Below are 27,422 nucleotides of genomic sequence, written 5' to 3'. Positions count from 1 at the left end.
GGTGGGATGCTTGGGGGGAGCCTGGCAGGATGGTGTGGAGGTCTGAGTGGGGTGCTGGGTGGGTCCGGGCAGGCAAGGTCCAGTCTCGGGGCCCCTTCTTCCTCTCTATTCCCATCCCAGCCCCTTATTTCCTGGGGTTCCCCCCTCACTAATCTAGGAGGAAGGGGGACGGAGCCAGTGAGTGTCCTGGGGGGGGAGTGTCTCAGATTCCCACCACCTCATTGACCAGGTGAGGGCGGCAGCTGCTCACCTTCCTCCTCTTCTCGAAGTTGATCAGTCTCCCCTGCAAGGCAGACAACAGGGTCCATCAGGAAGTGTCCCTGGGCCCTCCCGCCTCAGGCCGCACTACCGAGAGCACACGCTAGGGGGCAGGGCACACCTGGCATACACCTGGGTCTCAGGTGGGTTCTGGGTGCCAGGGCAAGGGCTGGGGCAGAGGCTCAGGGACCATCCCCCAGTCCTCTGAGGTCAGGTGGAGAGGACAGGCCCCGCCCAGCTTGGCCACCACACACCTGGCCTCCGCCACTGCAGAGGGCCTGAGGGCCAGGCGGTGTCCAGCTCGGCCAAAACCCCTGCGGCCCTGGGCCCACCAGCAGGGAACGGAGCTGGCCCCTCGATGGCCGCTGGGCATGGTCCCCACACACAGGGAGCTCTGGGGGCCCTTCCAGGCTTCCGGCCCCGGCCCCAGTTCACTCACATACAGGTAGTCCTTCATGGCAGTGTCCAGCATCACCAGGTCGGTGAGGAACGTGCCCAGGTAGGGGATGGTGCCCTGGATGACACCCTGGGACAAGGAGGGGCCGATGAGCCAGGCCCAAGGGCCCTCCTGGAACCCTCACCCCCAACCAACCCCAGGCACCTCAGTCTCCCTAGTCACTCCCAGGGCTATATCCTGGCGAGCCCCCAGGCCTACGGTCCCAGGCCCCACCTCAACCCCACACCCCGAGACCCATTCTGCCAGCCCTAGGCCTGGCAGCTGCCACTAACCCCACTAAGACAGTAGGTGGTCAAAGCAGGCCTACAGGGGCAGCAGGAGGTCACACCTACAGGGGTGGCTCCTACAGGGGCGGCAGGAGGCAGGCTCCAGGAAGGCAGCCCCACTCAGGCCTCAGATACACTCACCGTCTCCTTCGGACGCTTCTGGGCTCTCTTGGGGTTCATCTCCAGGGTGGCAAACTTGGAGGTGCCCTCCTGCCAGGGGGGGAGAAAGGAGTCAGTGAGGCGTTCCTCCACTTCACCCCTCCAGAGCCCCGACCTCTGGCCTCAGGCTGAGGGTGAGACCAGACCCCAGTGCCTCTGGGGTCGCCGGGGACTCAGTGCCTCATGCCGGCTGGGCTGTGCAGCCTCCCCGTCCTGAGGGGCCTGCCCAGCTCCACGTTCCTTTTCTCCCTCTGGCCTCCTCGCCTCTGGTCCAGATGGGAAAACTGAGGCCCAGGGTGGGGTGGTGGCTTGCAAGTCCTGCAGGGACTCAGAGCACAGGCTGCCCCGGCCTTCATGCCCACTTCCCCACCACTGACCGGCCGGTCCTTGGGGCTCTTGGGGGTGCCTGGCCCCAGCCAACCGAGCCATGGGGACAAGGGCCGGGGTGGAGTGGGGCTGGCTGGGTCCTGTCTTCCCAGTGCCATGGAGGTCTGCCCCTGGCGGGGTCACCTCCCAGGAAGCCCCTCAGGATGCCCCCTGCAGATATCTGCCTTGGGGTCTCCTCGGTGCCAGCGCAGACCTCCGAGTAAGCCGGGGCTGCCGGGGGCGCTGCCAGTGACACTTTGCTTCCCCTTTCACACGGACGCATCTGAGACGAGGTGTGGAAATACCCACCAGCCCTGCCACATCCCTGGGCCTTGGGGCGCGTGGCACCACCAACACGAGGGCTGAGGGGAGAGCGAAAGGGCTCTCTGGGACCCACCTGCGGCGCCTGCTCCAGCTAGGGGTGGTGAGGGGTCTCCATGCCATACCCCTCCCCCCCAGCTCAGGCAATCACCCTGTGCTGGGCAACCCCTCTGGGGCCAGGCCCCTGGGCACCCCGTGTGACCCACCCTGGGCAGTGCAGATGGGCCGCAGGGCGGGGCTGGTGTGGGAGGAAGGGACACCCAGCTCAGCCCAGGCACCCACCCGAGGAAGCCGAGCACAGGGGGGCGCTCACCTGCAGCTCCACAGCTTCCCAGGCAGCCTCCTCCCACCCCTTCCCCACGGCACCCCCACCCCGCCCACAGACCCGCTTCTGCCGGGGGGCTCCCGGGAGCACCTCCAGGAGACTCCCGGAGCCTCACCTTGATGAGCAGCTCTCTGCTGAGTGAGTAGTTGTTCTCATCAGAGAAAATTTCTGACAGCTTCTGGAAGATTCGAAAACTGTCCCTGTGGGAAGGAGAAAGTAGGGGTGATGGGAGGGGGCGAGTGCGAAGAACCTGTTTTATTTTAGAACCCAGAGGTGTGGTCCTCAACCAGGGCTCCGCAGGCCGCGTCACCTGGGGACCGCGGTCCTGTTTCCACCACGCGACGCCAAGTGCCGGGGGGTCAGGCTCGCTCCCGCCCCACAGGGGTGGGCGCTGAATTCTGAGGCGGCCTGTGGCCCGTGGACACCCAGCCGCGGGCGGGGCTGACACCGGCGGGGGCGGCCGAGAAGGACACCCACCTGGAAACCTCTTCCCACGTCTTCTTCAGGCGGTGGATGGCGTTGCTCTGCAGAGCCGAGAGGATGGCGTAGAGGGACGAGAAGTTCTTGAGGATCCGGCACTCCTGGCCCGGGGGAACCAGCGTGAGGTGGGGCTGGTGCGCCCTCGTCGGAACCCCATCCCTGGCAAGACCCTCCGGGGTGCCCCCCTGGGCCCAGGGAGGAGGGCGTGGGCCAGCCCAAGGAGGGAGGAGGAGGACGTGGGCAGCGGATGTGGGGACGAGGCTGGCAGGACCCTGGGAGGGGCCTGGGGTCTCCACAGGGACCCCAGGGACACCGAGAGCAGGTGAAGGGGAGAAGGGGGAGCCCCTGGGCCTCCGAGGCATACCCTGGCCACCTCGATCCAGTGCTCCACCACCCTGGCCCGGGCCCGGGCCGTCACGCTCCTGTCCCCGAGGCAGGTGGTGATGACGCAGTTGGCCACACTGTTGAACTGGGTGACGGTGGCGCGGACGGTGGGGGCCAGGTGCTCCTTCCCCTTCTTGTCCCGCTGGGACCAGATGGAGCCCAGGCAGTGGTAGGGCACCACCTTCTTGAACAGCTCCTGGGCAAGACGGGACCGTCAGGCAGCTGGCCGCAGCCCCGCAGGCAGCGGGTGGCCGCCCGGGCCCGGGTCACGTGGGCCGCGAGGGTCCAGGGCCTCGGCCGGGCCGGGGAGGGCAGGGCAGAGCTGCCCACTGAGGAGGGCTGCTCACCGCATCCATCAGCGTGAACTGCTCGGCCACCAGGTCGGGAGGGAAAGCCAGGATGTGCGGCCTTTCCTCCGTCAGCCCGTTCTCCGCAGCCGCAGGCCAAGGAGGCTCAGGCGCCGGGGCTGGCTCCAGCTCCAGGGTGGGCGACGGAGCGGGCTCCAGCTCTGAGGCTGGCACTGCGGGCGGCTCGGGCGCAGTCTCTGGCTCTGGAGCGGGGGTGAGGGCAGGCTCCAGCCCTGCGGCTGACCCGGGCGCGGGGCCCAGCTCGAGCTCCGAGGCCTCGCCAGCCGTGAGTGTGGGCTCCAGCTGTGGCCCCAGCGCGGGCTCTTGCTCCTCCACTGGCTCTGGGGCTGGCAGTGGGGCCGGTGGTGGCTCCAGTGCCAGGGCGGGAGTCGGGGTCGGCTCTCGCTCTGGAGTGGGTCTCAAAGCTGGCACCGGAGCCGGTAACAGAGCTGCGAGAGGAGCAGAGCTCTGTAACATGCCTGCCTTCCAAGGCCACTTGTCCCGGAGCCTCCCGGAGAAGGCCCAGGGGCTCCCCGGACAGCATCCCAACCGCAGCCCACCTCTGGGGGTGCAGGCCCGCCCTGCCTCCGGCCCAGCCCGACCCGTGTTCCTCACCCTCGGGCTCCCCCTCCACGAGCTCAGCGTGCTCCAGCTGGGCCAGGAGGAGGTGGGCGCGGCGCTCCAGGTCGGAGCCCGGCATGTTGAGTTGCACGTAGGCCACCAGCTGCTTGAGGCAGGGGAAGTCGGGGGGCTGGCAGAAGTCCTCGGAGTACTGGTCCAGCCAGGTGCCCAGGATGGAGGAGATGGCACTAGGGTGGGGAGACAGCAGAGTCAGGCTGGCTTCTCAATCCACGGCCCTGCCCCTCTCGATTCACTGCACCCCTGCCCCTCCCGGCCTGGGCCCGGGCACTGGGGAGGACAGGCCAGGTTGGGGTGGTGGGGAGGGACGTGCTCCGACCCCCTTCCTGCCGTGGGAGAAGCCTCCAGGCCTTGGCCCCCTAGGGAATCCCAGGACAGGTGGGAGCCAGGGTTCTGCCCGCCACGCCCCCACCCCAGCCACAGCCCTGAAGTCTCAACTCACTTCTTCAGTTGGTCCTGGGGTCCGCCGTCCCCACTGGAATACGGGAGGACGCAGCCGTATCTAGAGGAGGCCGTGAGGGCGTCACACCTACCATACCTGCTGTGAGGCCCAGCGTTACCCCCACGAGAACGGAGGCCTGGGGCGGAGGGCAGGGACTTTGGGCCGCTCTTGCACGCAAGCAGGCTTCCTGCCTAGACAGCCCTCCAGCCGCAGGGGCTTCGCGCTTTTGCTAAACGAAGGTCCCCACCCAGTTCACGCCCGGGAAAGCTGGAGATGGATCACGCCATGGTCACGGGTGGGAGCCCGAGGCTGAGCTTCCCGGGAGGGAGAGGCGAGTCAGGGATGAGAACCGGCACAGACCTGCAGCCCTTGGCACCGGCCCCGCGGGGGTCCACACCGCCCGCGCTCACCACCCACCCCAGAACAGCCCTGCGAGGCTGGCGCCGAAGCACCCCCGGTTCCCAGGCACAGACAGGCCGAGGAGCTCAAGGCGCCCAGGAGGGGTGGCGGGGCTCACCTTTTGAACAGGAGGTCCAGGACCTGCTGGGTGGTGGTGAAGGCGCGGTAGGTGCACAGGAAGATGGTGACGTAGGAGAGGTCGCTGCCCTGGAAGGCGGGCACCAGGTGCTCCACCAGCCTCTCCAGGGTACCTGCCTTCACCGTGCGCACCTTGCAGGTCTCATACACGTTCAGGGCCGACTCATTTTCACACTGGGTGGAACAATGGAAGGTCATGAGACGAGCCTGCCAGGAGGCAGCAAGGCTGGCGCTCTGGGGCCCGGTGGCGTGCGGCAGAGGGCCGACGAGCGTCCCCGGCGGAGGCTGCTCAGTTTTAGAAGTCGAATTCAACAAATGTGAGTACTTCCAGCTGAGCGTGCCAGCCGAGTCAGGTCAGTGTCTCCAGGGAGACTGGACAGCACCGGAGAAGTGACCACAGCACAAAGACTGGACGCCGTGGTTACCGGCCTCCCTTCTAGAATGTTCGGCACCCAAGCTTCTAAACTGCAGGGCTCACGGGCTGTGTCCAACGACACAGCAGCCTGAGCTCCCAGCCCTACTGAGCATGATGATGTGGAAGGGGCTGGGAGGGCCACCGGGGACCCGGAGAGGGCAGTGGCAAGACTGGGGCAAAGTGCAAGAACGCCGTGGTGGCATCTGCGGGGATGTGGGTGCAAACATGTCAACCGTGATTCTGTGGCTGCCCACAGCCAGGCCTGGACAGTCAGTGAGGGAGGGTGGGGACCCCGACACTTTTGGGAGCAGGACTGGGGGTCCTGAGGCAGTGGGGCCCTGAGCAGGGAGGCCCCAGGGTGCCCGCACTCACCCCGAGCCAGCGCTGGCCCTTGTTGGCGCCCTGACACACCTGCACTTTGCGCAGGGAGATGGAGTAGATGACTCCGTTGACCAGCTCCTCGCCGATCTCCTGCGTGGAGCTCTGCAGAGACAGCGGGGGGCAGATGGCGGGGGTCAGGGATCTGGCCCAGGCAACCTGCCACCCCCAGATGAGGCACAGACCAGGGCCACGGGACCGACCGCCAGCATTGGGGTGGGTGGGCACTGCCCCAGAATGGCCCTCCACCCTGCCAGCCACAGCCGGGTGTGGACAAGACTCTTGTGCCCCCCGGAGGGGTACAGATGACCATGGAGGCCTGGAGAAGAGCCCTTGCCCACAGCCATGTCACGGCAGATGCATGGAGCCCCGGGACACCAAGCCAGCTCCATCTGGAGGCCCTGGCCCCCGGGGTGCCTCCCGCAGCCCCAGTCTGTGCCCACCTCCCTCACTCCCAGCGGACCCTGCCCTGGAGTCAGCAGCTTGGGTCTGGGGGGAGGCGTAGGGACTTCTGGATGCCACGTCCGAGGCCACTTCCTCCCCTCTGCCATTCATGGCCTTGGGCCTTTGCGCAACGAGCCCCAGTTCCCTGCCTGCCACGTGCGCGGGGACAGTGTGGCACACCGTGACGGCTGGGGTCCCAAGGAGGCGACACCCCAGGCTTCAGCTGAGACCACAGGGGGTCTGTCTGCTCCCTGGACCTCCCGGGAGAGAAAAAAACTCTGTGTTGGGAGGCAGTGCCCTTCCCAGTGGGCAGGCTGGCCTGGGGGCCACAGCCCTGGTCACTCAGTCCCCTCTGCCACTGACCGTGCAGGGAGCTCGCAGCGGGGAGGGGGCTGGGAGTAAAGACACTGACCTCCAGGGCTTCAGGCACAGTCAGCGCCCGCGGGGGAGACCTCGGGTCACCGCCCCGAGCCAAGGAGGGCGTGAAGCTCAGAGAAGGGCAGGAGAAAGCGCTGACTCAGCCTCGGTCTAAGCTGGGCTGGACCCCCCAAGACACCAACACCCTGGGGCAGGGGCTGGCCCTCTCGCCTCCTGCCCACCCCGCAGGCCCTGGCAGGCCTTGAACCAGGTCCGGAAGCCCACTTCCTCCGCCGAGGCCGCCTCTCGCCGCGCAGTCACACCGGCCGGCATGGCCTCCTCTGGGGCGAGAGCCAGCTCGCTTCTTGGAAATTTGTGGGGAGTCCACAGGCAGAGGCCCCCAGAGCAGCGCTCCCACACCCACACCCCTCAAACCGCCCACATTTGGGGAGTCCGGCCCACCCTTCGAGGGGGGGAAATTCCTTCTCCCGAAGCAGAAAAACTGAAACAGATGCTGTCCCCCGGCCCTCCTCGCACCCCGCAGGAGGACACCCCCGGGGCGGGCTGCGGGCCCCGTGGCAGAAGGGCTGCTGCCCACCCACCGGGCCGGGGCCCCCACCTCTCCGCAGGGCCCCACAGGCACCCAGCGCGGGCCTCTGGCGCGGCTGAAAGGCTGCCCCTCCCGGGGGGCTTTTCACCACATGTCGCCCAGCCGGAAGCCAGGCAGTGTCCAAGGCGCCCTCGGCCGCCCCGGGCAGGACCAGCCAGCCGGAGGCGCCGGACTCATGCGTCCCAGGAGCCCACACAGGACCCCGCTCCCAGGAGGGGCTCCATCCGTGCCTGCTGGACAGAAGCGCTGGCCTGCCTTGGGGGGTGGCGGGCAGGGAGGCTGCGCAGTCCCCGGGGTCTGAATAGCCGCTCCACAGTAAGCCCTGGCGGCTGCCAAGCAGCTGGCCGCCCTGCCCGGTGTCATGTGATCCCCAGGCCCTTCCCCCACCCCAGGGGCCCCCTTCTGCCAGTCGAGGGGGGGGGCAGGGCAGGATGCTAAGAGCCGCACATGCTGGGCGTGGGGAGTCACCACCCTGTCACAGATGGGGGCTGCACAGCCCAGCGGCGCTGACCCATCCTCTCGGGCCCTCACGCAGCACAGCCGGGGCTAAACCAGACGGAGCAGAGCTGAGCGCAGGGGGGCCTGGAGCCACCTGCCTGGCCCCAGGAGGCGGCAGTGCAGGGCTGGGCTGGCAGGGACGGAGGGAAAGCGGCCGCGGCCCAGCATCTGCCAGGACCCGCAGTGGGCCCCCAGCTGAGCAAGACCAGGCGCTGCCCACGGGGGCAGCACCCCCACACTCCAGCGGGGCAGGGGCGGAGCTGAGGCCACAAACAGCCTGAAGGGGTGTCCACGGGCAGGGCTGTGATGTCAGGAGAGAGAAGGCCGCGTGGACGCCGTGTCCTTGGGGCAGGTCCCCATGTTCCATCTCAGAAGCCACACGACCTGGCCCCAGGGCCCAGGCTGCTGTGGTGGGCGGGTGCCTCACATACTCTGGCCCACTGCTGTCGCTCGAGGGGGACAGAGGAGGGCAGCCAGCGCCCCCATGGCCCTGGTGAGCAGAAGCTGGCAGAAGAGGCATGTGGGGGGCGGGCGCGGACCCCACAGCCCCTCAGAGCACAGCCTAGAACCCCCAGGATGAGAGAAGCCCCCTCCACGGGGTGGCGTCACCAGGTGTCACCTGATCGGCCTTCTCAGGGTGACAGGCGGGCAGGATGCTGTGTCCCCAGCCAATCACAGGCCAAGCCCTGAGCCCCACCAGGCATGACAGTGGGTCACCAGGGGCTCTCCCCAGTCCTGCCTCCTCTCCCGGGAGGTGACTCGCGCTGTGTGCGTGGAGATGGCACCCCTGATCCTGACCGCCCGTCTACTCCAGCTTAGACACGCACCTCCCCGTGGAAGCTGCACGCGGCCCAATGCTCCAACCACAGACACTCCTCCAAGGCGGCCAGTGGGGCTGAGGCCACAGCAACCCCCTCCCCAGGGAGGTGGCCGCAGCCAGAGCCTCTGCACGCAAGACCGCTGCTCGGCGTGACCTCCCCACCCATTGAGCTGCCGCCCGGGGCCGCTGGGTCTCAGAGGCCACCCCAGGCCTGGTACCCCCCGCCCCCACAGCTCCGGCCCCCGAGGCCCCCAAGTCCCCTGCCCAGGGCGCCCAGTCTCTGCAAGGGCTCTGGCCAGCTGGGCTTGCCTGGGAAGTGGGCACAGCAAGCCAATGGGGCTGGGGCACACCGGGCAGGCCGCAGCCCCGCGGCAGGCAGTGGACACAGGGCACAGGGGCAGACTGCTGCTGACTGTGTGCCTTTCACTGGGGTGCACTATGAACCCCAAGACCACTGGCAGGGCCCCTGGGCAGTGTGCACATGCTGCCGCCCGCCCACTTTATAAGGGGCGACAGACCAGGACGCCTTCTCCGCAGCGTCCATGTGAGCAGAGCATCGGGCGCCTCCAGCCCAGCCACGCTGGTTCGCCTCTGACGCCAGAAGCACAACTGGGCCCATTTCACTCAAGAGGAAGGTGGGGTGCGGCGCCCCTCCCAGCACATGTGGGCGCCGGCTCTCGAGCCTGCTCGAGCCCAGGTGGCAGCGGGCACCCCGAGCCCAGGGCACCGGCAGGACCGGCGGGGACGCGAGGTCGGCCCTGATAGGGGTGGCCATGCTCCCAGTCCCCGGGCACCGCAGCCAGGTGGCCGGATGGGGGCCTTCTGAGGTGGCTGGTTGCCAGGGCAACTCCAGAGAATGGACCAGCCTGTGCTGAGCCCCCAAAGAAGCTGACCCATCCCTTAAAATCCTCCCTGCCAGTCTTCTCAAGCTGCTCCCCAGCACTTAAAGGAGGAGGGGCCTCGCCCTCCAGACCCGCACGCTGACCACAGCACGGCACACACGGACACACCCTGGACACTGGGCCTTGCACGCACATCATGCACAATCCCAGCACCTCACTCGACTGATGAAAAAAGTGGGCGGGGGACGCGCCCCAGTTAGGAGCCAGGAAGTGGCAGCTGGGGCGGGGATCTGGACCCTGGCCCGTGACTCTCTGGCCCAGGCCCGCTGCTGCCTCTCTGCTGGTGGCTGCTACAGCCCCGGCCCCAGAGCCGAGTCCTGCCCCTGGTGACCCGGACACGGCCGAGGCCAGACTCAGGAAGGGCTCCCAGGCCACGGGCCCAGTGGGAGCAGCAGGGTGGCCAGCTCTCCACGGGACAGCCAGGGCCCCGCGTCCAGGCACAAGGACCAGCCCCAGCAGAAGTGGCCACACGCCCGGCCCGTCAGAGAACACACTGGCCTGTGGCCTGTGCCAGGCTCTGCAGGGCCTGCCGGTCAGGCCGCCGTCACACCCGCTCTCCCAGAAGCCGAGGGAGGAGCTGGCGGAACGCATCTCACAGAGGACACTGAGGCTCGGGGAGCAGGGACCGGACTTGGGCTGCAGACGTTCCGAGGGGCCTTCCGGCTCCGAGCTCCAGAGTCCGAGTTCTTCCCTTTTGGGGGGGCCCCAAGTTCTTGACTGGCATGCCTGACCCTGACCCTGAGTTCAAGATGACATCACTGCACGGGCCTCCCTGGTGGCGCAGGGGTTAAAGTCTCAGTACTATGAAGCTATCCGCAGCCTCTGCAGCACAAGTTCGATTCCTGGCCAGGGAGCCACCCACATGGCGCAGCAGACCTCTCCTGTCTCCCTGCTGCTCCCCTCAGCAGTGCATTTCAGTGGATCTGCCTGTTCTGCTCCCCATTCCATCTCTGGTGAATCCTCCCACCCCACACCTTAGGCCTGTACCCCAGTTCTTGTGTGCATAAATAAATACATCTTTTTAAAAAATTACAAAAAATACACAAAGTCATCGCTGTGTCTCTAGGCATGGGCACCCCAGAAAAGGAAACCCCAAGGCAGCACCCACAGGCCAGAGCTCTCCACACAGGCCCTGTGCCCAGAGCCCACCGGTCGCCCAGGAGCACCTGCCAGCAGCCGCTCGCTGCAAAGAGGGGCCGGGCCGGGTCTGCCGAGCTCCCGCCTTTCAAAGAGTTGGAGTCACCCCGCTGGAGCCGGGTGTCCCAGAACACGGTGTTTCTGGGCCTGTGAGGCCAGAGGCCCGAGCCCAGGACACAGTGGACACGGAAGTGTCTCACCGTGGGAGCTGTCTGGGCGGCAGGCCAGTGGCCCGTGGGAGCCAGTCCTCCCTGTCTGGTGTGGCCTGAAGCCGCCCCCTCGGGGGCAGGGCCAGGGCAAAATCGAAGTCAGCCCCTGTTCAGCACCGGGAGGGTGGGCCCAGGGATGGCAAGTCCAGGCTGGGGATGGGCCCCCACGCTTGCCCGCTGCTCAAATACCTCCCGGCCTCCCAGGAACCAGCTCAGAAGGCCCACGGGAGGACCCAGCCCCGGCCAGCCCAGCCCCCTCCTTCCCCAACTCTCCTGGGGCCCAGCGGAGTAAAGCAGGAGAACCCCAAGGTCCATGGAGGCCCAGCGGCTGGCAGCCGCCCCTCTGGAGCCCAGGGAAAGCGCTCCTTGATGATCACAAGACACACGTGTGCGCACACACACACACATGCGCACATGCACACGTGCATCCCTCAGGGCTTAGGGGCCCGGGCCAAGCACAGGGTAAGGCGCGGGCACCCCGCAACTGGCCCCAGGCCTTGTCCTCACACCGCCTGGGTCAGAGTCCCGCCTCTGCCACTTCTGTGATCGGGGATCTTAACCTCCAGGGCTCACTGCCCCACCGGCTAAATGGGCTACTGGCCGCTCACACGCGTGGACACGATGTGCTCAGAACACGCGTTACCCAGGTCCTCCCACCATGGCCGGTCACGCTGACTATGCTGCTCACCCCCAGCACCCGGTGTGTGCTTGCGCCTTCCCGGAGCTCCCCCCGCCCCCGCGTCCGCTGGCCTGGAGGCACCACTAGCCGGCTCCGAGCCCTGGGGCTCCCGCGCGGCCTGGGCCTGGTTCTGGTTCCTCCTCCCATGGGCTCCCGGAGCCCTCCCTGCAGAGGCCTGTCTGCGCCCGCGGCCCTGCACACGCGGGGCGCCACCGGACAACCGCCCACGTTCCGAGCGGCCGCCCCCCAGGGCCGGGATGTCTGGCTCAGGCCTTCACCTCTCAGAGCCCCGGCTCCCGTGGGCGCAGCACCTGCTCGCAAGGGCAGGTGGACGGGGCGGGGGGGTGTCCACAGTCGCAGGGCCCACGGACGGGAACTTTCACCAGGTGAGGCGGCAGCCTGCCTGGAGCCGGGGCGCGGGCCAGGTGACTCCCAGAAAGCAGGCGGCGCGGGCGGGGCTTGGACTCGGGATGAGCGGACATCCAGATGCGCAAGGACGCCGGCAGCCCGAGCGGGAAGCCTGGGTGGAGGCTTGGAAACGGGACAGGGGAGGAAGATATGAAGCGCCCGGTGGTTTCCAGCACGGACAGGGACCACGAGCCGGGGCCCTTCAGCCCAGGCCCGGCACTGCGACCAGGAAATCAGCCCAGGATGGGGGGGTGTTGGCAGGAGGGACAGGGACTCCCCGCCCCTCCCCCAGCCCATGGTCAATGGTCATTGTGTTCGGTTTCCGGCTGTGGCCTCCTCTCCTGCCAAGACCCTGGCTTTCCTGCCCCAGCCAGAAGCTTCCCCTTTGATTTCTAAACAGCAGCCACGGCCTGGATCTCAGTGCTGAGGCCGGATGAGGGCGAGCGACAGGGAGACAGCGACAGAGACACTCGCCGGGGCAGGGACGGGCCTCAGACCTGCCTCTCCCTACCCCTCAGGGACGCGGACGGTGGAGGGAGAAAGAGCAGCGGCCGCCCCGCCCGGGCGGGAACCTGCCCGGCCCCTGAAGCGCACAGGCTGGACCCTCCCGGCACACAAAGCCCAAGTCGCTGCCAGACATAATGAGAGTCAGATGAGCGCTGGGCTGGTGTCAGCCCCCACCCCCACGCTCCCAGGGGTCCTGCTCCTGGCGCCAGCACAGACGGGAGCGCTGGGTGGACAGGAGCGCTCGCGCTGGTCTGGCCCCCCAAGGTCAGGAGGACAGGATCTCCCCAGCCTGTGTTCCCCCACGAAGAACTCCCCCTAAGCACCCTCCCCTTCGCGAGCAGGAAACCCCCTTTAGCTCTGGGCAGATGTGCTTCCAGGTCCCACCCAGACACGGGGGGCACACAGCAGAGGACTAAGGCTGGTAGTCGCCCACATGGGTGAAAGTGGGGGGAGCCCTAAGTCCCTGAGCGTGGGGCTCAAGAACTTCACTGTGAAGGCTCCGTCCCGAGCCCCCGGCCCCCCCGCACCACCCAGGCCAAGCAGCGAGGCGGTTCTCCTGGACGGTGCCACCTCCGAACACCCGCGGGGCCCATGTCCAGAGCCCACTAGAAACACGTCCCCACCCCCACCTGGGCCAGGCGCACTCCCTATCTCTGCCCCCGACGCGCTGTAACCAAGCAGGAGAGACGGCCTCGTTGAGACACCTGGTCCCACGGGTTGGAGGCCTGCCCCGCGGCGGCCCTCCTCCGGGCAGCCCCAAGCATCAGAGCCAGTGTGCCCGCACAGGGGCCACCGGGAAGGCCTCCGCGGCTCCACAGGGTACCACCCTAGCCACTCCCTGGCCACCTGCGCCGGGAAGCCTACCTGCCTGCAGGCGGGGCTGGCTCCGGAGGTAAAAGGCGGCCCAGCCCGCGGGATCGGCAAGTTCACAGGCGTCAACGGACAGTGACAGCGCCGGGGCGGGTCCACCTGGGCGGCAAGGGCGCGGGGCTGGCACACCTGGCTGGGTGCCGGCCGGCACCAGGGCGCGTCCGGGGCCGCACCGGGTCCGGCCCGAGCCCGGGGGCACCGCGGCCCACGCCCACCTGCTCCCTGGGCTGCTCCCTGCCGGGCCCGTCCCCCGCGCCCCGGGCCCGCGCGGCCCGCACACCCACCTCCAGGCGCGGCAGGTCGGGGTCGAGCTGCGTGAAGCTGTGCAGCACCACGGCGCGGCTGTCGGGGCCGCCCAGCTCCAGGCGCACGGCGTCCCACACGCTGCGGCTCCGCCGGGAGCCGGGAAACAGCGGCTCGGCGCCGCCCGCCGGCCCGGCCGCCTCGGCCCACATGCGCTGCACCATGGGCGGCTCGGCCGGGCGCGGGCCCCGGGGCGGCGCGGGCGCGGGGCCGGCCCGGCGCGCGGCTCGGCGCTGCCTGCGCTCTGCGCCCGGCCCCGCGGAGGTCAGGCCGGGGCGGGGCGGGCCGGCCGGGGCGGGGCCGGGCGCGCGGGCTGCACCCACGGCCGCCGGGCCCGCTGGGCGCGCGGGGGCGCTGGGCTGGCGCAGCGTCCGCCGGGCCGGGCCGGGGCCGGGGGAAGCCCCTCCCCGGCGCCCGGGCTCCCGCGGCTGCCTCACCTTCCCGCGCTAAAGCGGCTCCTGCGCCCCGAGGCTGGCACCGGGGCAGGCGCCGGCACCCCGCGCTGCCCGTGTCCCCCGCGCGTGTGCATCTGCAAGCCCGCGGAGCTGGGGCGAGTGCGCCGTGGGAGGGGCCTTTCGGAGCGGGGCGCTTTGCCCGCACCATCTCTTTTCAGTTCTGCGGCCAGTGGGGGGCGGACAGGGCGTGTCCAGACACCCCAGAGTAAGGGATCCAGTGGGGCAGAAGCCAGCAAGCACCTGGCCGCCCGCCTGGTCAGCTGGGGACACTGGTGACTTGAGGGCTCAGGGTCTCCGGGCAAGGGTGGTGGCGGACGTGGGCTGGGGAGGAAGCAGGCCTGACCCCTTCTCCAGAAGCTGGGGAGGAAGAGAGGCTGGAGGTCAATAGCCAGGTCAAGCAGGGTCATCATCCCTTTGGAGACGGATGGAGGCCGCAGTTGCTGCCAGCAGCCCTGGCAATGCCACCACCCGCCTGCAAAGCCCACGCCGTTGGCCTCAGTTTCTCAGCTGCAAGGAGAGGACAGGACCAGACTGTGCATCCCGTGGGCCTCTCCTGCACACCCACTGTGAGCCCACAGAGAGCCATGGGCAGTGGGGCCCAGCGAGACCATTGCTCGTGGGCCACACAGGCGGCTGTTCCGTTGGGTGGGAGGCAGGCGAGGAGTTGGCAGCTCCTAGTAAGGGCACTGACGGCGCTCCTGCCTTAACTCCACTACCCGCCACTGCCAAGTTCACCCTCAGGCCACAATGAGCGCTGGGCACAGGGATTCCCAGAGGAGGACTCAGGCGGAAGCCACTACAGCTCACCAGGCCACGGCGACCCGGCCGCCCCAGGCCGCCCCCCCGGACTGTCCAGCTCACAGGCCCCGATCAAGGCGCGGAGGCACCCGGATGCAGATGGAGCCTCGCGAGTGGACACTTGGCCACCAGCCGGCCCTGTCCGGCAAAAGCCACGGTGGCTACCTCCGGGCAGTGCTTGGCACCTTTCCTCCTACTTCTTGAATTTTCTAGTTTCCTTCAACTATTTTTGTGATCACGAACATGCAGTAAGTACAATGAATTTTTTTTTTAATATATAAAAAGGCGGGGCGATTTGGTCTGGGTGGAGATACCCAAGAGGCTTTGGGGGAGCTTCCCACCCTGTCTCCTACCCCCCCACGGGGAGCCAGGGCGCGCGCACCCAGAGTGGCGGCGGGGCGGCCCGGGCGCTGCCTTCCCGCGCGGCGTCTGTCCTCCCACTCCCTCCGGAGCTGAGCTCTGGCCTCAGGGAGCACAGCCCTTGCCAGGTGCATCCAAGCACCGTCTGAGGCTCACTTCATCTCCTCGCTGCTCCGCACCTTCTCCCAGGGAGGGGCCTGGGAAGCAAGCTCAGGCCCATTTTACAGCCTGGAAAGTGGCCCAGGGGCCAAGTGACTCACGAGGGCACCGAGACTCCAGGTCACTGCCTCTCCGGCCGTGACTGTCCAGGCTGCTGGGGTGGGGAAGACCCCAAAAGTCTGGCGAGGTGGGGGAGAGGATGGTCCCTCACGACACCCCCCATGGCCGGCAGGGCAGCCTCTCATCCAACCACCGGACACCCCCATGGGCGGTGAAGTGTGGGGTGTCCTTTGCTGAGCAGCCCCTCCGGCTGCCGTCTGTGTTCACGACCTCGCGGCCTCGCTCACCCGTCCAGGGTTCCCTCCTGAGTCCGGCAAGCCCACTCACTGCTCCAGCTGCACAGGTGTGTGTGCACGCACCCCCACACACGCACCCCCGGCTCCCAGGGTGCAACTCCTTCCCTTTCTTACTGTGTGACCCCCCTCTGCTCCCAGGCAAGTCACCCTGCTCCACCACAGCTCTTTCCTATAAAGGGGCATAACTAACACATGCTCAGCACCCAGGTCAGGCAGGCCCAAGACACCGTGCTAGACTCATAGGACAAGGGCTGTGATTCTCGGGGGGGCCTCGGGTGTGTGAGTCTCTCTAGTTCTCATGTACCCCCAAGGCTGTGGCCAAGTCCTTTTCCCAGGACAGGGCCAGCCACAAAGAGACCAGACAGGGCTGTGTGTCACCTGCTGGAGGACACAGAGCCACCCCCATCCCCATGTTCTTGCCAAACCACATGTGGACCCAGCCAGGCAGGGCTCTGCCCGTGGCGGCCACGCGGGAGCATTTCAGGGCCCCGAGGACCCCGTGAGACACACCAGGGGTGTGAGCAGCAGGCTCCAGACACTGGGAACCGCTGCAGGACAAACCACCCAGTTTCTTCAGCTCCTACATTTCACGGGGAAACGCAAAGCGGGAGACGGGGAGCAGACAGGCAGTGACGTGGACGCGGCAGCTGGTTAGACGGGGGCTGCCGTCAACACTGTCGGCGCTTGACACATTCAACCTCATTCTTTGAGTTACATGTTGGAATATTTATGGATGGAAGGATGCTCCAGGATTTAAATAAACATGGGGGGCATGTGGGGAGATGGACGGTCGTTAGAGGAGAAACGAGAGCAGGCCAGACGTGACCATCAAATTGGGGCGTCACGATGCCAATGTCTCTGCTTTTGTGTCTATTTGGAATTTTCCACAGGAGTTAAAGGAGGACAGCTGGAGCCTGCCCCCTCCTCACCCGGAGCAGTGACCCCTGAGCTCTTCCCCATTTCCGGGGTCCCAGAAGGGATACCACGCCAACAGCTTCCAGCCCAGCTGGGGACAGTGCAGGCAGCCCCAGGATCTGGGGGAGTCTGCAGTCCCAGGGCCGGCGGGAGGACCAGGGGCCTCCGGACGCGCTGGGGCCTCCGGACGCGCTGGGGCCTCCCTCCACCTGCACACTCAGCTCACCCAGTCCCAGGAGAAGCAGCCTGGGACGGGCCTCCCCACGGCCAGGATGCTCCGGCCGGGACACCCAGCGCAGGAAACTAAGGACAGACGGCCAGGCCGAGACAGGCCAAGTCCAAGCCACGCGTGTGGTTGGCTTGGCTTTCAAAGTGATTTCAAAATTTTGAGCCAACCATAACAAGAAGAGTGATTTCATCAAAAATCCACATCTCCAGCTTCTCCTGTAACTCTGGCGACCTGGCCACGCCGGCCTGCTGGCCCTGTCGGTGGGGGCTGGGCTCCTGGGGTGAGCAGACCCCAATGGCCTGGACTCTCTCCCTGGCTTGGAGTCTCCTTGGGGTGAGGGACGGTGGGCACAGGTCAAACCTCTGAGACCCCTTTTTCTTCCTGCTTTCACACACCTTTGGTCCCTCCCCCCAGCAGCCAGAGGAGCCTCAGATCCTTCACAGCTCCCTCGCCGCTCTCAGGCAAAAGACAGTCTCCTTGCTGGGGCCCAAGTGGCGCCCCCAGGGCCTCTGTCCCAGCCCAGCGAGGTTGGACAGAGCGCTGAGTGCCAGTGCCCCAGGCCGGGCCCTCTTCTCCCCGCCCAGCTGCCTACCTTCCAGCCACCCGCGCCAGCCCGTAAGAACCACGCTAAAGGGTGCTCCGAGTGCGCTCGAAGCCAGCGCCAGCTTTGCCTCTGCCCAGGTGCCAGGGTGGGGCATGGCCTGGGCACAGCGCGGCTCAGAGCCAGAACTGGGCTCCGGGTCTGGGCGGCCCCAGGCCTCAGCCGTCACCCCTTCCAACCTGGGCTGGGCCGCGGCCACGGGGGCAGGAGCAGCAGCTGGGGACCCAGATTCGGGGCAGGCCTTTCGCGCCTGCCTGGGCAGGCAGAGGTCAAGGTCACCCCATCTGTCTCTTGTGGTCTATATTTAGAGCACGGGGAAGACGGGACAGGGTGTGTTCTGGGTCATTTCCCGACTCCGACGTCACCATTCCTGGCCTGCCTGGGTCCCGGGGCAGCCCTCTGTGGGCAGGTGAGCACACACCTTGGCAGGAGGTGACACATCTGCCCCGGCCCCGCCCCTCTGCCACTGCCTTCCTGGGAACCTGCAGGGCCTCCCCTCTTCCTCCCTCGGGGGCGCGGGGCCCACGGGCTGGGGGCTGCGCCCAGAGGTGGTCAGGGGCGGACATGGAGCCTGCAAGCCTCTAGGAGGCCATACGAGGCGGAGGGAGGTGACATCACAGCGGCCAGATCTCTGACCTCACAGGGCGTTACTGTCTCAGGCGACCAGCACAAGGAGGCCAGCGCCTGGCACCAAGGGAACAGCCCGGGTAGGGGTGCTCAGGGCACGGGGTCAGCCACGAGCTCGCTGGGGGCCTCCACGCCCCCTCACAGGAAGGGGGTGCGCTCGGTCCTGACTCAACTCCTGGGAGGCTGGGGCAGCTCTCGGACATTCCAGGCCCCGGGTCACTGTGCTACACACGGTGGGGACGAGGGGTCGTGACAAGTGTCCCCATCCCAGGGCCACTGAAGGCCACCAACCCAACCCAGCCCGAGGTACAGGGGACGAGAGGGAGAGAACAGAAGGGGACCCTGAGACACTGCAGCTGAGCCGAGACAGTTCCCGAGGGGCTGGTGTGGGAGGGAGACAGCTGGACACACCAGGCCCACCCCAGCAGGGCCAGGCCGCCGAGCGCCGGACACGGAGGGCTGAGGAGGCGCCCGTGGCGTGGGGAGCCCCCTCTCTCTCAAGATGTGGGACCCAGGTTGGTGTTCTCCCCGCCCAGCTGCCTACCTTCCAGCCACCCGCGCCAGCCCATGAGAACCATGCCAGCCCTAAGGACCACCTTGCACCTCCCTGTCCATCAGTGAGATGGGGACAAGAGAAACAACGAGGAGGAGGGTGCTAACGGGGTCACCACCTGCCCGGGGTTCCCAGAAGAGCAGCCGGAGCAGCCCACAAGCCCTTGTGAGCCAAGCAGCACCGTGAGGACAGGAGCCCAGGACAGCCCCGTGACCCTACGCCGCCCGCCCGGGGAGGGTGGGCAGACACGCTGCCCGGGAGCACGCGGGCACGGCGGCGGCACCCCCCTCCGCCGCTACCCCAGTATGGGAGAGGGAGCCTCCAGGGCTGCCAGCAAACTCCTTCAACCAGTCCTGACAGGAGGGAGGAAGTAGACGGAGCCGCCCCTGAGCCGTGCCCCGGTGGCCCAGCCGGCCTCCCGGCAGAGGCGCCCACGTCCCTGGAAACTCACCTCGGGGGCCGGCAGAGGGGGCGGCCAGGGCGCAGGACTGCGGGGGGTGGCGCGGCGAGAGCTGGCCCACCGCCTGGCGGTCACCACGGAGACAGAGGCAAAAAACAGCCAGGCCCTCCGCTCCCTGGGCACGGCGGGCCGCGCTTCCCGGGCCATGCTGGGCAGGCCCAGCTCCACGGAGGCCCTCTGCCAGTCTGCCCGTCCGCCGGCCTGGCCCCGTGGAGCTGAGCACCCAAGTGCCTAGGCCTGGTGTCACCCGCATGGCTGTCATACCTGCTCCCGTGACGGGCAGGGCCAGGAATTCCCACTCGTCTCAGGCCGTGAGCCAGCCAAGGACACGCAGACGGGCTCTGGAGCGAGCTGGGCCGGCAGCCCCTCCTGGGTGGGCCCACGGGCTCCCCGACACCCTAAGGCCCCATTCCCTTCCCCCATCCGGGAGGTCACCACCCAGAGCCAGGAAAGGTGGCAGATCAAAACAGGGCTCGGTGGGTGGGGCCCCCAGCTTTGGTGGCACCCCACCCCCGCCCACTTACCCCAGCTATGGCCTCATTCCAGAAGCCTTGGCGACGCACGACCCTCACAGCCCCCACCCCAGCACCCCAAGCTGGGACTTGGTGTTGAACTGCGGGGACCAACCAGGCAGCCGCCAGCTCCATCTCAGAGAAGCCACCGAAAACGCCGGGGGTGCGGGTGGGGGGCTCGCCATCGGGGGTGGCGCCATGCAGCAGGCTCACCGGCTTCGGGAAAACACCCCTGACCCTGTTTTCCCCGTGTTGCTGTCAACCAGACATCAGCAGCCAGGGGGCGAGTCCAGCACGCGCTGGACAAATGGAACCCGAGGCCCAGGGCAGGGCAACAGGGACTTGCCCGGGACCTCCGGGCGGAGATCTCATGGGGTCCGCCCGGCAGCTCTGCAGAGATGCCCCTTCCAGGAGCATTCGGCGCCCAGACCCCCAAACCCAGAGAGACAGAGCCCAGATGTTGGGTTGCTTCCTTACCCTTCTGGGGCCCTGGTGGGCAGAGGGCTGGGGGCTCAGAGCGCCGGAGGCCTGTAGGAGCAGGGGGCCGGTGGGGGCTCCGGAGCCCGCCAGCAGGCACATCAAGGCCCGGGACCGGCAGAGGCAGCCAGGAGAGCCAGTGTGACACAGAGCCCGCCTGCACCTACTGGCTGAGTTTCACATCCTCTTCCGGTGGCTTTGTGGGGCGAGGGGACCCAGCTGAGCAGGCAAGAGCTGAGACCAGGCTCCAGAGGGACCTGCAGATTCTTCTTTTTGAGCCTCAGCTTCCTGGGCCACAAAGCAGGGGTGCAGGATGGGGGGCTGCCCTCAGCCAGAGTGCGCACCCCTGGGCTCCGACGGGAAGATCTCTTACCCGGAAGACAGGAACCCCTGGAGGATGTGGGTGGGGGCCAGGGGATCAAAGAAACGCAGGTGAAGAGGGGGACCCCAGGTGGACCCCGAAGCAGTGCCTTCCACCTCCAGGGCTCACTTCTACCCGGCCCGCCCGGCCCTCAGAGCATGCAGCGCGGTGTCCTCAGCCCCGGCAGCAGGGCCCGAGTCAGCCAGCTCAGGCCAGGACCGTGACCGGGCGGCTCTGGGCCTCAATGTTCTCGCGTGTAAAACGGGGGCAGGGGTCCTGCGGGATTCAACAGGAGCTCAGCTCAGGCCTGGCTCATGATCGGAGACCCACGCATGCTCGCCCACCTCCCTCGGCCACCCGCCGCCCCGCAGCCTGGCACGTCACACACACCCGGAGGTGTCGGTGGGTATGACCCACGGGCCCGTGCCAGGTGGCCTGGCTCCAGCCCCAGGAGGAGCTCCAGATGGCAGCCTGGGCCTGTGCGTGCTCAGTGTGCGGCCCCACGACCAAGCCCTATGGATAACTTGGAAAAGTTTGTCGTCTAAAAGGGGGAGCATGTGTGTCTGTGGGGGTGGGGGGCGGAGGGGGGCTGCCTATTAGGTGTGTTAGGGTCTCACCGCCTGGGCTTAAGCGTTCACCGAGCGCTTACCCACAGTCCCACAGCAGCTCCCTGCTTCCTAGGCGCCAAACAGGCCCCCTGTGCTCCCCACATTCTCCACTTCCCGCCAGCCCCAGCCTCCAGGTCGGCTGGCCTCAGGGCCCAGGCGTCAGCCAGTCCTTTCTGAGCCAGGCCAGGGCTGCGCCGGGGAGGAGGGCTCGGCCTGAGTCACGGCCAGGCCACGGACGCCGGGGCCAGCTGCAGGCCAGCTGCAGGCCAGAAACACCATCCAGGGGGCGGGGCTGGCGAGGGGAGGGGAGCGCAGAGGCGCCTTTGTTCCCTGCCACATGCTGCACCACATCACTGTCACCGCCTGCAACAGAGAGCCAGGTTTCCGGGGGCCGGGGGCAAGGCTCGCTGGGGACGCCACCTGCATCCACCGTGTCCCGAGCGTGCCCGGCACACAGCCCGCGCCGGCCCTGTCCACTCTCGCCAAGCTGCTCCCCGACACCGAGGTGACGTGACCCGCCTGGCTCCCACGGTGCTCTGCCTGCCATGCCCATGGCCCTGGGATTAGGCACCTGGCCAGGCACATGCCGCAGGCTCAGCAAACCCGACTCAGGGACTCACGTGCGTGTGTGTGTGTGTGTGCGCGCGCACACACACGCGTGCCAATGCTCTCCTCCACCCAGACTCGCGTCCTCTGGTGGGGGAGGGATTCCTGGGGGGCCTGCCATGCTCAACATCTGGCAGGGGGTTCCTCTCGCCCCCTCCTGGGGCTCACAACCCTGTGGCATGAAGCGCCGTGTTTATAAACAGCAGCCCTGTCGCTAGGGGCGGTGACTCAGCCAGGCCGTGACTCCTCGAGCTGTTTACTCAGCACAACATCCTGTCCAGGAAGCAGATAGGGGAGGCCACGGCCCAGCCTGGCCCCTCTTCCCTGCAGCCTCCGACCTGACACTGGGTGCTGCTGGCGGGGCTCAGCAGTGACCCGGTCCCTGGGCTGGGGGAGGGCTGTGATGGGGTGCAGCTCCGCCTGGCCACCCCCATCCTCATTGACTGGGGCTCCCGGAAGCAGGGTACTGAGCCCCAAGGCCAATGCCAGCCCACTGAGAAGAGGGAGCTGCCCCTCAGGCCCTAGAGCCCCGCCTGGCTCTCCTCGATGGACACAAAGTGTTTCCATTCCGCGTCCGTGCAGCGGATGACGCAGTGACCACGTGTGTGGTTAAAGCCGAGAAACTCTCAGGGCCCAGAGAGGGCGAACTATTTGCCTGAGGCTGCACAGCAGGCCGGGGCCAAGGTCAGGGGCACACCCAGCCCTGACTGCCCTGCCCCCAGCTCGCTGTCCTCCACTCTGCCCAGTTGCAGACCACAGTGGATGCGCCCAGGCAGCAGAGGGGCAGGGGCTGCCCGTGGTGGCTGGTGCCCCATGCCCTGTAGAAGGGCCGACTCCAGATGCTGCCGCCTCTGCCTGCCCACCCCAGTGCCGACACTCCATCTCTACTATCCACCGGCGTGCCAGCGCGGCGGTCACGTCCCCGGCGCGAGGTGAAGCAGGCCCGCGGGGGAGCTCGGCTCAGCAGCTCGGCGAGGGCGCCACTCACCCAAAGCCACAGAGCTCAGCCGGGCTGCCAGCGGCTGCGGGCCCCTGCTCCTCCCTGCACACCTGAGCTGGGGCTGCTCAATCCTCACCACGGGTGCCCTTCTATAAAAGGGGACGCACTGCTTTAAAGGGGGTGCAGCGCCTCAGAGTCACTCTGGAAGGCCACAGGTCCACCCGGGAGGCCCCGTCCCCTGGCGCCGGCTGGGAAGCCCCAGGAGGGGCAGCGTCCAGGAAGCACCTGCCAGGGAGCGGGAGAAAGGCAAAGGGGCCAGGCTTGTTCTGGCAGCTGAGGCTCGCCCCCCCCCACCCCCGCCGCCCTGCCCAGGCGGTGCTGCTCGGCTGCTGATTCACCCGCCACGGGGCTCCCCCGCCGCAGGCCGTTCCCAGCCCACTGACTCAAACAGGCTGCCAAGAAGCTGGGGTTCGGAGAATCTGGGGCTCGGCCCCAGCCGCGCCCCCTGGCTGCATGCCCAGGAGGCCCCAGCACTGCCAAGGGCAGCCCCCCCCTGCTTGGGCAGCCCAGGAGTGTGCCCCTAAGCCCCCTGGGGCCCGGCCCCCACATCCAGCTGGGCAAGCAGCCCGAGGGCGACCGCGAGGACCGCAGTGACACGGGGGCTCTGCGTCGACGGCCCGGGCGCCAGTCCCCGCGGCCACCTGCTCTGGCGGACTCGGGCAGCCCCGCCCCCGAGGCTCCGTGCAGGTGCGAGCACATCCCGGGGGGGAGACACCGAGGACGGCACCTGGGAGCAGCCGCGTGCTCGGGAGCTGCCGCCTGGGGAGAACCAGTGGTTCCCCCGAATCCCCTCCGCAGGACGGCTGGGCACCGCGGCAAGACGCCGCCTACGCGACGTCCCATTGCCACGAAGCTCTCCAGACCATCTCCGCTCATCTCCCGCCCCCAAGGGCCGGCAGCAGAACCTGGAGCCCAAACCACCCGTGGCCTGTGACCCCAGGCCTGCCGCTCACACTCGCCCAGGCGGCGTGTCCGGGCCCTCCAGGCGCCAGGCCCAGTTCCGGCGCTGGCGAGCACAGCAGGCAAACATCGCCTGCCGGTGCTGGGGCGCAGCAGGGAAAATGCGTGTCTGCGGGTGAGAATGGACAAGTCGGGGGGAGGGGGGAGGCTGGCACATGGGGGGCCGGGGGACAGGCTGGTGCGGAAGACAGTGGCTCCACAAGGGGCGGGCAAGCAGAGAGAGCACCAGGTGAGGAAAGACCGGAGGGAGAAGCACTGGAGTCACCCTCGGTCCACCACCTGCCCCCAACACCCAGCGGGGCTCCCGACTCCCTGGGGCAGCCACTCCTGTCCTGTGCACCCTCGTGTCCACTGCCTGGGACGATGCCCAGCCCGTAGTGGGCCCGCAGGCACCGACAGGTGCAGGGCGAGCAGAGCACGTGTGGGCACACACCGCCACGCAGGAAGGGGCCCTGGGCTCCAAGCCCCCGAGTCCGCCCCTCTCCTCAGTTGGGAGGCGCGTGAGGAAGCCCAGCCACCTGAGGGACACTGGCGCTGAGCTCAGCCCGGGCATAGCATGGGTTCTCAATAAATCCCGGGATGAACGGGCGTGCCCCAGGGTCCAGGTGGTTCCTCCAGCCTCAAAGTGCCTGGACTTGAAAATATTCAAGTCCAAGAGCCAAGGAGTTCCAGGTGAGAAGATCCCTGGAAAGCTTCCTGGAAGAGGTGGCAAGGCCGGGGAGAAGCTGGAGGAGGGCATAGCAAGGGCAAGGCCTTCTCAGCCAGCCTGGCTCTCCCATGAAAGTGCTTCCCAGAGAGCCGGGCTGGAGGCGGGGCCTGCGCTGGGATGGCCGAGCTGGGGGGTGGGGAGAGGCAGGCGGTCAGTTCCGCTGGTTCAACCTGGGTTTTCGTTCCTCCCTAAATGGTTGGCTCAGCAACCTCGGGGGACTGGGTCTTTGCTTACTGGGTAAGTAGGTGACTCCAGTCTGGACTGGCCGGGCTGAGCAGCCCCTCCCCAAAGCACAGCCAGGGCCTGCTGAGGCGGGGTGGAGGGAGGTGGGGGGGGCACTGAGCCCACAGTGGGCTCCTGTGTCCAGCAGGGCCTGGTCACTTGGGGCTCTAGGGCCAGGGGAGTCGGGACAAACGGGCCCTTGTGGAGACACGGCTATTGGCTGTGCCAGGGACGCCGAGTGCCCGGGGCTGCCACCTGCCTGCCGCCCGCCTGAGGCGGGCCCAGGGCCTGGGAAGCAGGGCTGCCCTTTCAGAGGGGACCGCCCGAGCCGCCCCGGCCGCTGGGAAGGACCCAGGGCTCCAGCTGGCTGCTGGTACCCACCGCCCTTGTGCCCACAGTCTTCCAGCAAGGACGTTCTCCCCGGCAAGGGACGGTGTCTTGGGTTGCACTGAGCTGAAGCGACGGCTTTCGAGTCGCCGCCTCTGTCCCGCGCCCACCCTCCGGCAGCCAGGCCCTGCACTTTGCCCCTCGCTTGGTTTGTCCTACAGAAGGCTCGGGGCTCCCCCACCTCCACCTGCTCAAACCCGGGATGCGAGACAAGGGACAGGAAGGCACCGGGTGGCCTCCCACCGAACGGAGGAGCATGCTGGTGCTCACGGCTGGGGGTCCCGGTCCTCAGGGTCAGGCTCAGGCCTGGCACTTAGAAAACGCAAGGTGCAGACACGGAACGTACACGGGTCCCAGGACCCCGCAGGCCCCATCGTCAGCTGCCCCCTCTGCTCCGCCACACGCGTCCCCGCACACGTGTGCTTGCTCAGCCACCGCCTGGCACGGGCACCCACAGCCAGCCAAGGGCCCACAGTCACCCTCAGACAGGGAGAGGCTCCCAACATGCGTGCAGCCTCGAAGCCCAACGGGCCCCCGCTGCCTGCAGCTCTGCCGGACGGTGGCGGCCGCCCGTGTGCCAGGCCGGGTGGCATGCTCCCTCACCACGCGCCTGCTCCCGGCAGGGCTGGGGATGGGGAAGGGGCCCTGCTCTGGGCAGCTAGGAAGGCAGCTCCTGAGAGCCAGAGGAATGGCGAAATCCCGCCAGCTCAGCCCTTCCACTCCGGGCACTGCCCTGAGAGCCCACAGCGGCCACCAAGCTGGGGCCAGGTGCACAGCCTCACCCTTGCAATACAGCCCCGGAGGGCCAACGGGCACGCCCGGCCACCTCTGCCTCCTGGTCAGCACACCCCGGGAGGGGCTGGGAGGAGGCAGATCCAGGTGGAGCAATTTGCTCAACTCCGGGTCCCGACTTTCCCCACCTGGGAAGTGGCTGGGTTCACATAGGGCCAGCGAGTCAATCTGCCCCTGCCGGCCCCCACCCCTGCTCCCCAAGGGCAGCGAAGCCATTGCTGGGCCTTCCTGGGGCGTGGGGGGCACCTGCAGAGGGCCCGCCAAGAGCCAGATGCTTCAGGAACCTTCACACACCTGACATCCCTGAGTCCACAGGTGAGGCCGCTGGGCGGGGCAGGAGTTAAGGCTCTCACCTGGCTGGGGCCCTGCACGCAATGCCCAGGCTCCCAGCCTCCCACCAGCCTTGACCTCTCGACAGCCTTAGGTCCTGGCCCCAGGGCTCCCGGGTGAGACGGGTGGTCACTGTCAGGCCAGGCTCCCTGCTCCCTGGGGCGACCGCCCGGCCAGAGCGGGGTGGCCATCAAGACTCCCAGGGAACAGACTGTCCGCAGCCCCATGGGCTTAAGCCCCTCCCACGCCCACGTCTGCACAGCCAGTAACCGGGAAAGGGACACGGCGGCCAGGGCCTCGGGTCAGGAGGGAGTCCCCAGAGGGGCCGTGGGAAAGACGGGGGAGTTACTGGCCTCCGGTCACTCCCTGGCCAGGATGCCTCCTGCCGGCCGCGGCTCCTACCCCTGGTCAAGCGGGCACACGGGGACCTCAGGCGGCGGCTAGAGCAAAGGCCTCCGTGCCTTCTCCAAGGGAGCCAACTCTGGGTCCCCAACCAGAGGGGGGCGGGCTTAGGGGCTCCCCATTTGGCTCATCTGCACCCAGGGTGAGGGGGGCTTGCTGGGGCGTCTGGTTCCCTGGGGGGCTCTCACCTCCGTGCGCCCACAGGGCGGCACCACCAGCATGAACGCGGGCAGGGGCTGCGGCACGTCGGGGCGCAGGGGCGCGCGGCGGGTGCGGGCTCAGGGTCGGGGGCCTGCCCACAGCCCCAGCCGCTCCCGACACTCGGCCGCCGCCGCCGGGCCATTGTCTGCGCCGCCTCGCCCCGCCCCTCCTCCCGCCGCTCGAGCTGGGCGCCTGGCTGGGTGGCCGCCACCCCCATCGCTGCCCCCAAACCCTGCACTGCGGCCCGCACTGTGCCCACAGCCTGCCCCACTCCGGGGGTGGACGCGCCCCCTCCCGCGAGACACGGGGTGGGGGGGGGCAGGGAAACGGGGGGGGCTCAGAGGAGCGAGGAGGGGTCACACAGTGAAGGACTGCTCAAGGTCATGCTGGAACCCCCCGGAACTCCCTGGGGGGAGGTCAGCAGCCCCACCCCTCACTGCCCTCCCCAGAGAGAACCTCTGGGGCAATCCGGCCCCACACCCTTCCCAGCTTCGAGAACCCAGGCACCTGCGGGCGCTCCGCTCCGCTCCGGCCGCCCTGGGGCCCCGCCAGCATCCAGGCTCCCTGCACCCCGGCTCGGGCGCCCACAGACAGAAGCAGCCCCGGGAGAGCCCGCGGGAGCCCATTTCCTTCCATGGCCACAGCAACCTGTGAGGGGTCATTGTCCTCACGGCTCGGGGCGCAGTGAGGCTCGGAGGGGCCGAGTGCCTGTTCCGGGGGGCCAGGGGTAAGCGTGGCGCTGGGGAGGGGCTCGGGCGTCCAGCCCTAAGCCGGTGGCTGAGTCGGGACGGTCGGGCCGCAGAGGGGGAGGCGCAGAGGCCAGC

General features: G+C 68.0%; 1 protein-coding gene across 4 annotated transcripts in view; it reads right to left on the bottom strand.

Annotated features, from left to right (window-relative positions):
- Window positions 1-27,422, bottom strand: part of RALGDS (ral guanine nucleotide dissociation stimulator) — a 38,202-nt gene that overhangs the window by 5,537 nt on the left and 5,243 nt on the right. The window contains exons 1-12 of one of the 4 annotated variants that reach the window (XM_037492910.2): window positions 13,500-13,682; window positions 5,769-5,879; window positions 4,962-5,155; window positions 4,445-4,540; window positions 3,979-4,172; window positions 3,364-3,812; window positions 2,997-3,212; window positions 2,630-2,733; window positions 2,268-2,352; window positions 1,123-1,191; window positions 698-784; window positions 251-283 (exon numbers count right to left, since the gene is read on the bottom strand). In XM_037492910.2, the coding sequence (XP_037348807.1) occupies window positions 251-283; window positions 698-784; window positions 1,123-1,191; window positions 2,268-2,352; window positions 2,630-2,733; window positions 2,997-3,212; window positions 3,364-3,812; window positions 3,979-4,172; window positions 4,445-4,540; window positions 4,962-5,155; window positions 5,769-5,879; window positions 13,500-13,682 (1,821 nt within the window). Of the gene's footprint in view, window positions 1-250; window positions 284-697; window positions 785-1,122; window positions 1,192-2,267; window positions 2,353-2,629; window positions 2,734-2,996; window positions 3,213-3,363; window positions 3,813-3,978; window positions 4,173-4,444; window positions 4,544-4,961; window positions 5,156-5,768; window positions 5,880-13,499; window positions 13,683-27,422 lie in introns of those variants that run through there. The other 3 variants (XM_037492911.2, XM_037492913.2, XM_054689209.1) reach the window with 3 other exon arrangements.

Source organism: Talpa occidentalis, unplaced genomic scaffold, assembly GCF_014898055.3.
Source record: "Talpa occidentalis isolate TD23 unplaced genomic scaffold, MPIMG_talOcc4v2.1 talOcc4.7, whole genome shotgun sequence".
In the NCBI taxonomy this organism is placed as follows: Eukaryota; Metazoa; Chordata; class Mammalia; order Eulipotyphla; family Talpidae; genus Talpa; species Talpa occidentalis.
The sequence above is the reverse complement of the archived record's forward strand: the minus strand, read 5'-3'. Positions and strand labels throughout refer to the sequence as shown.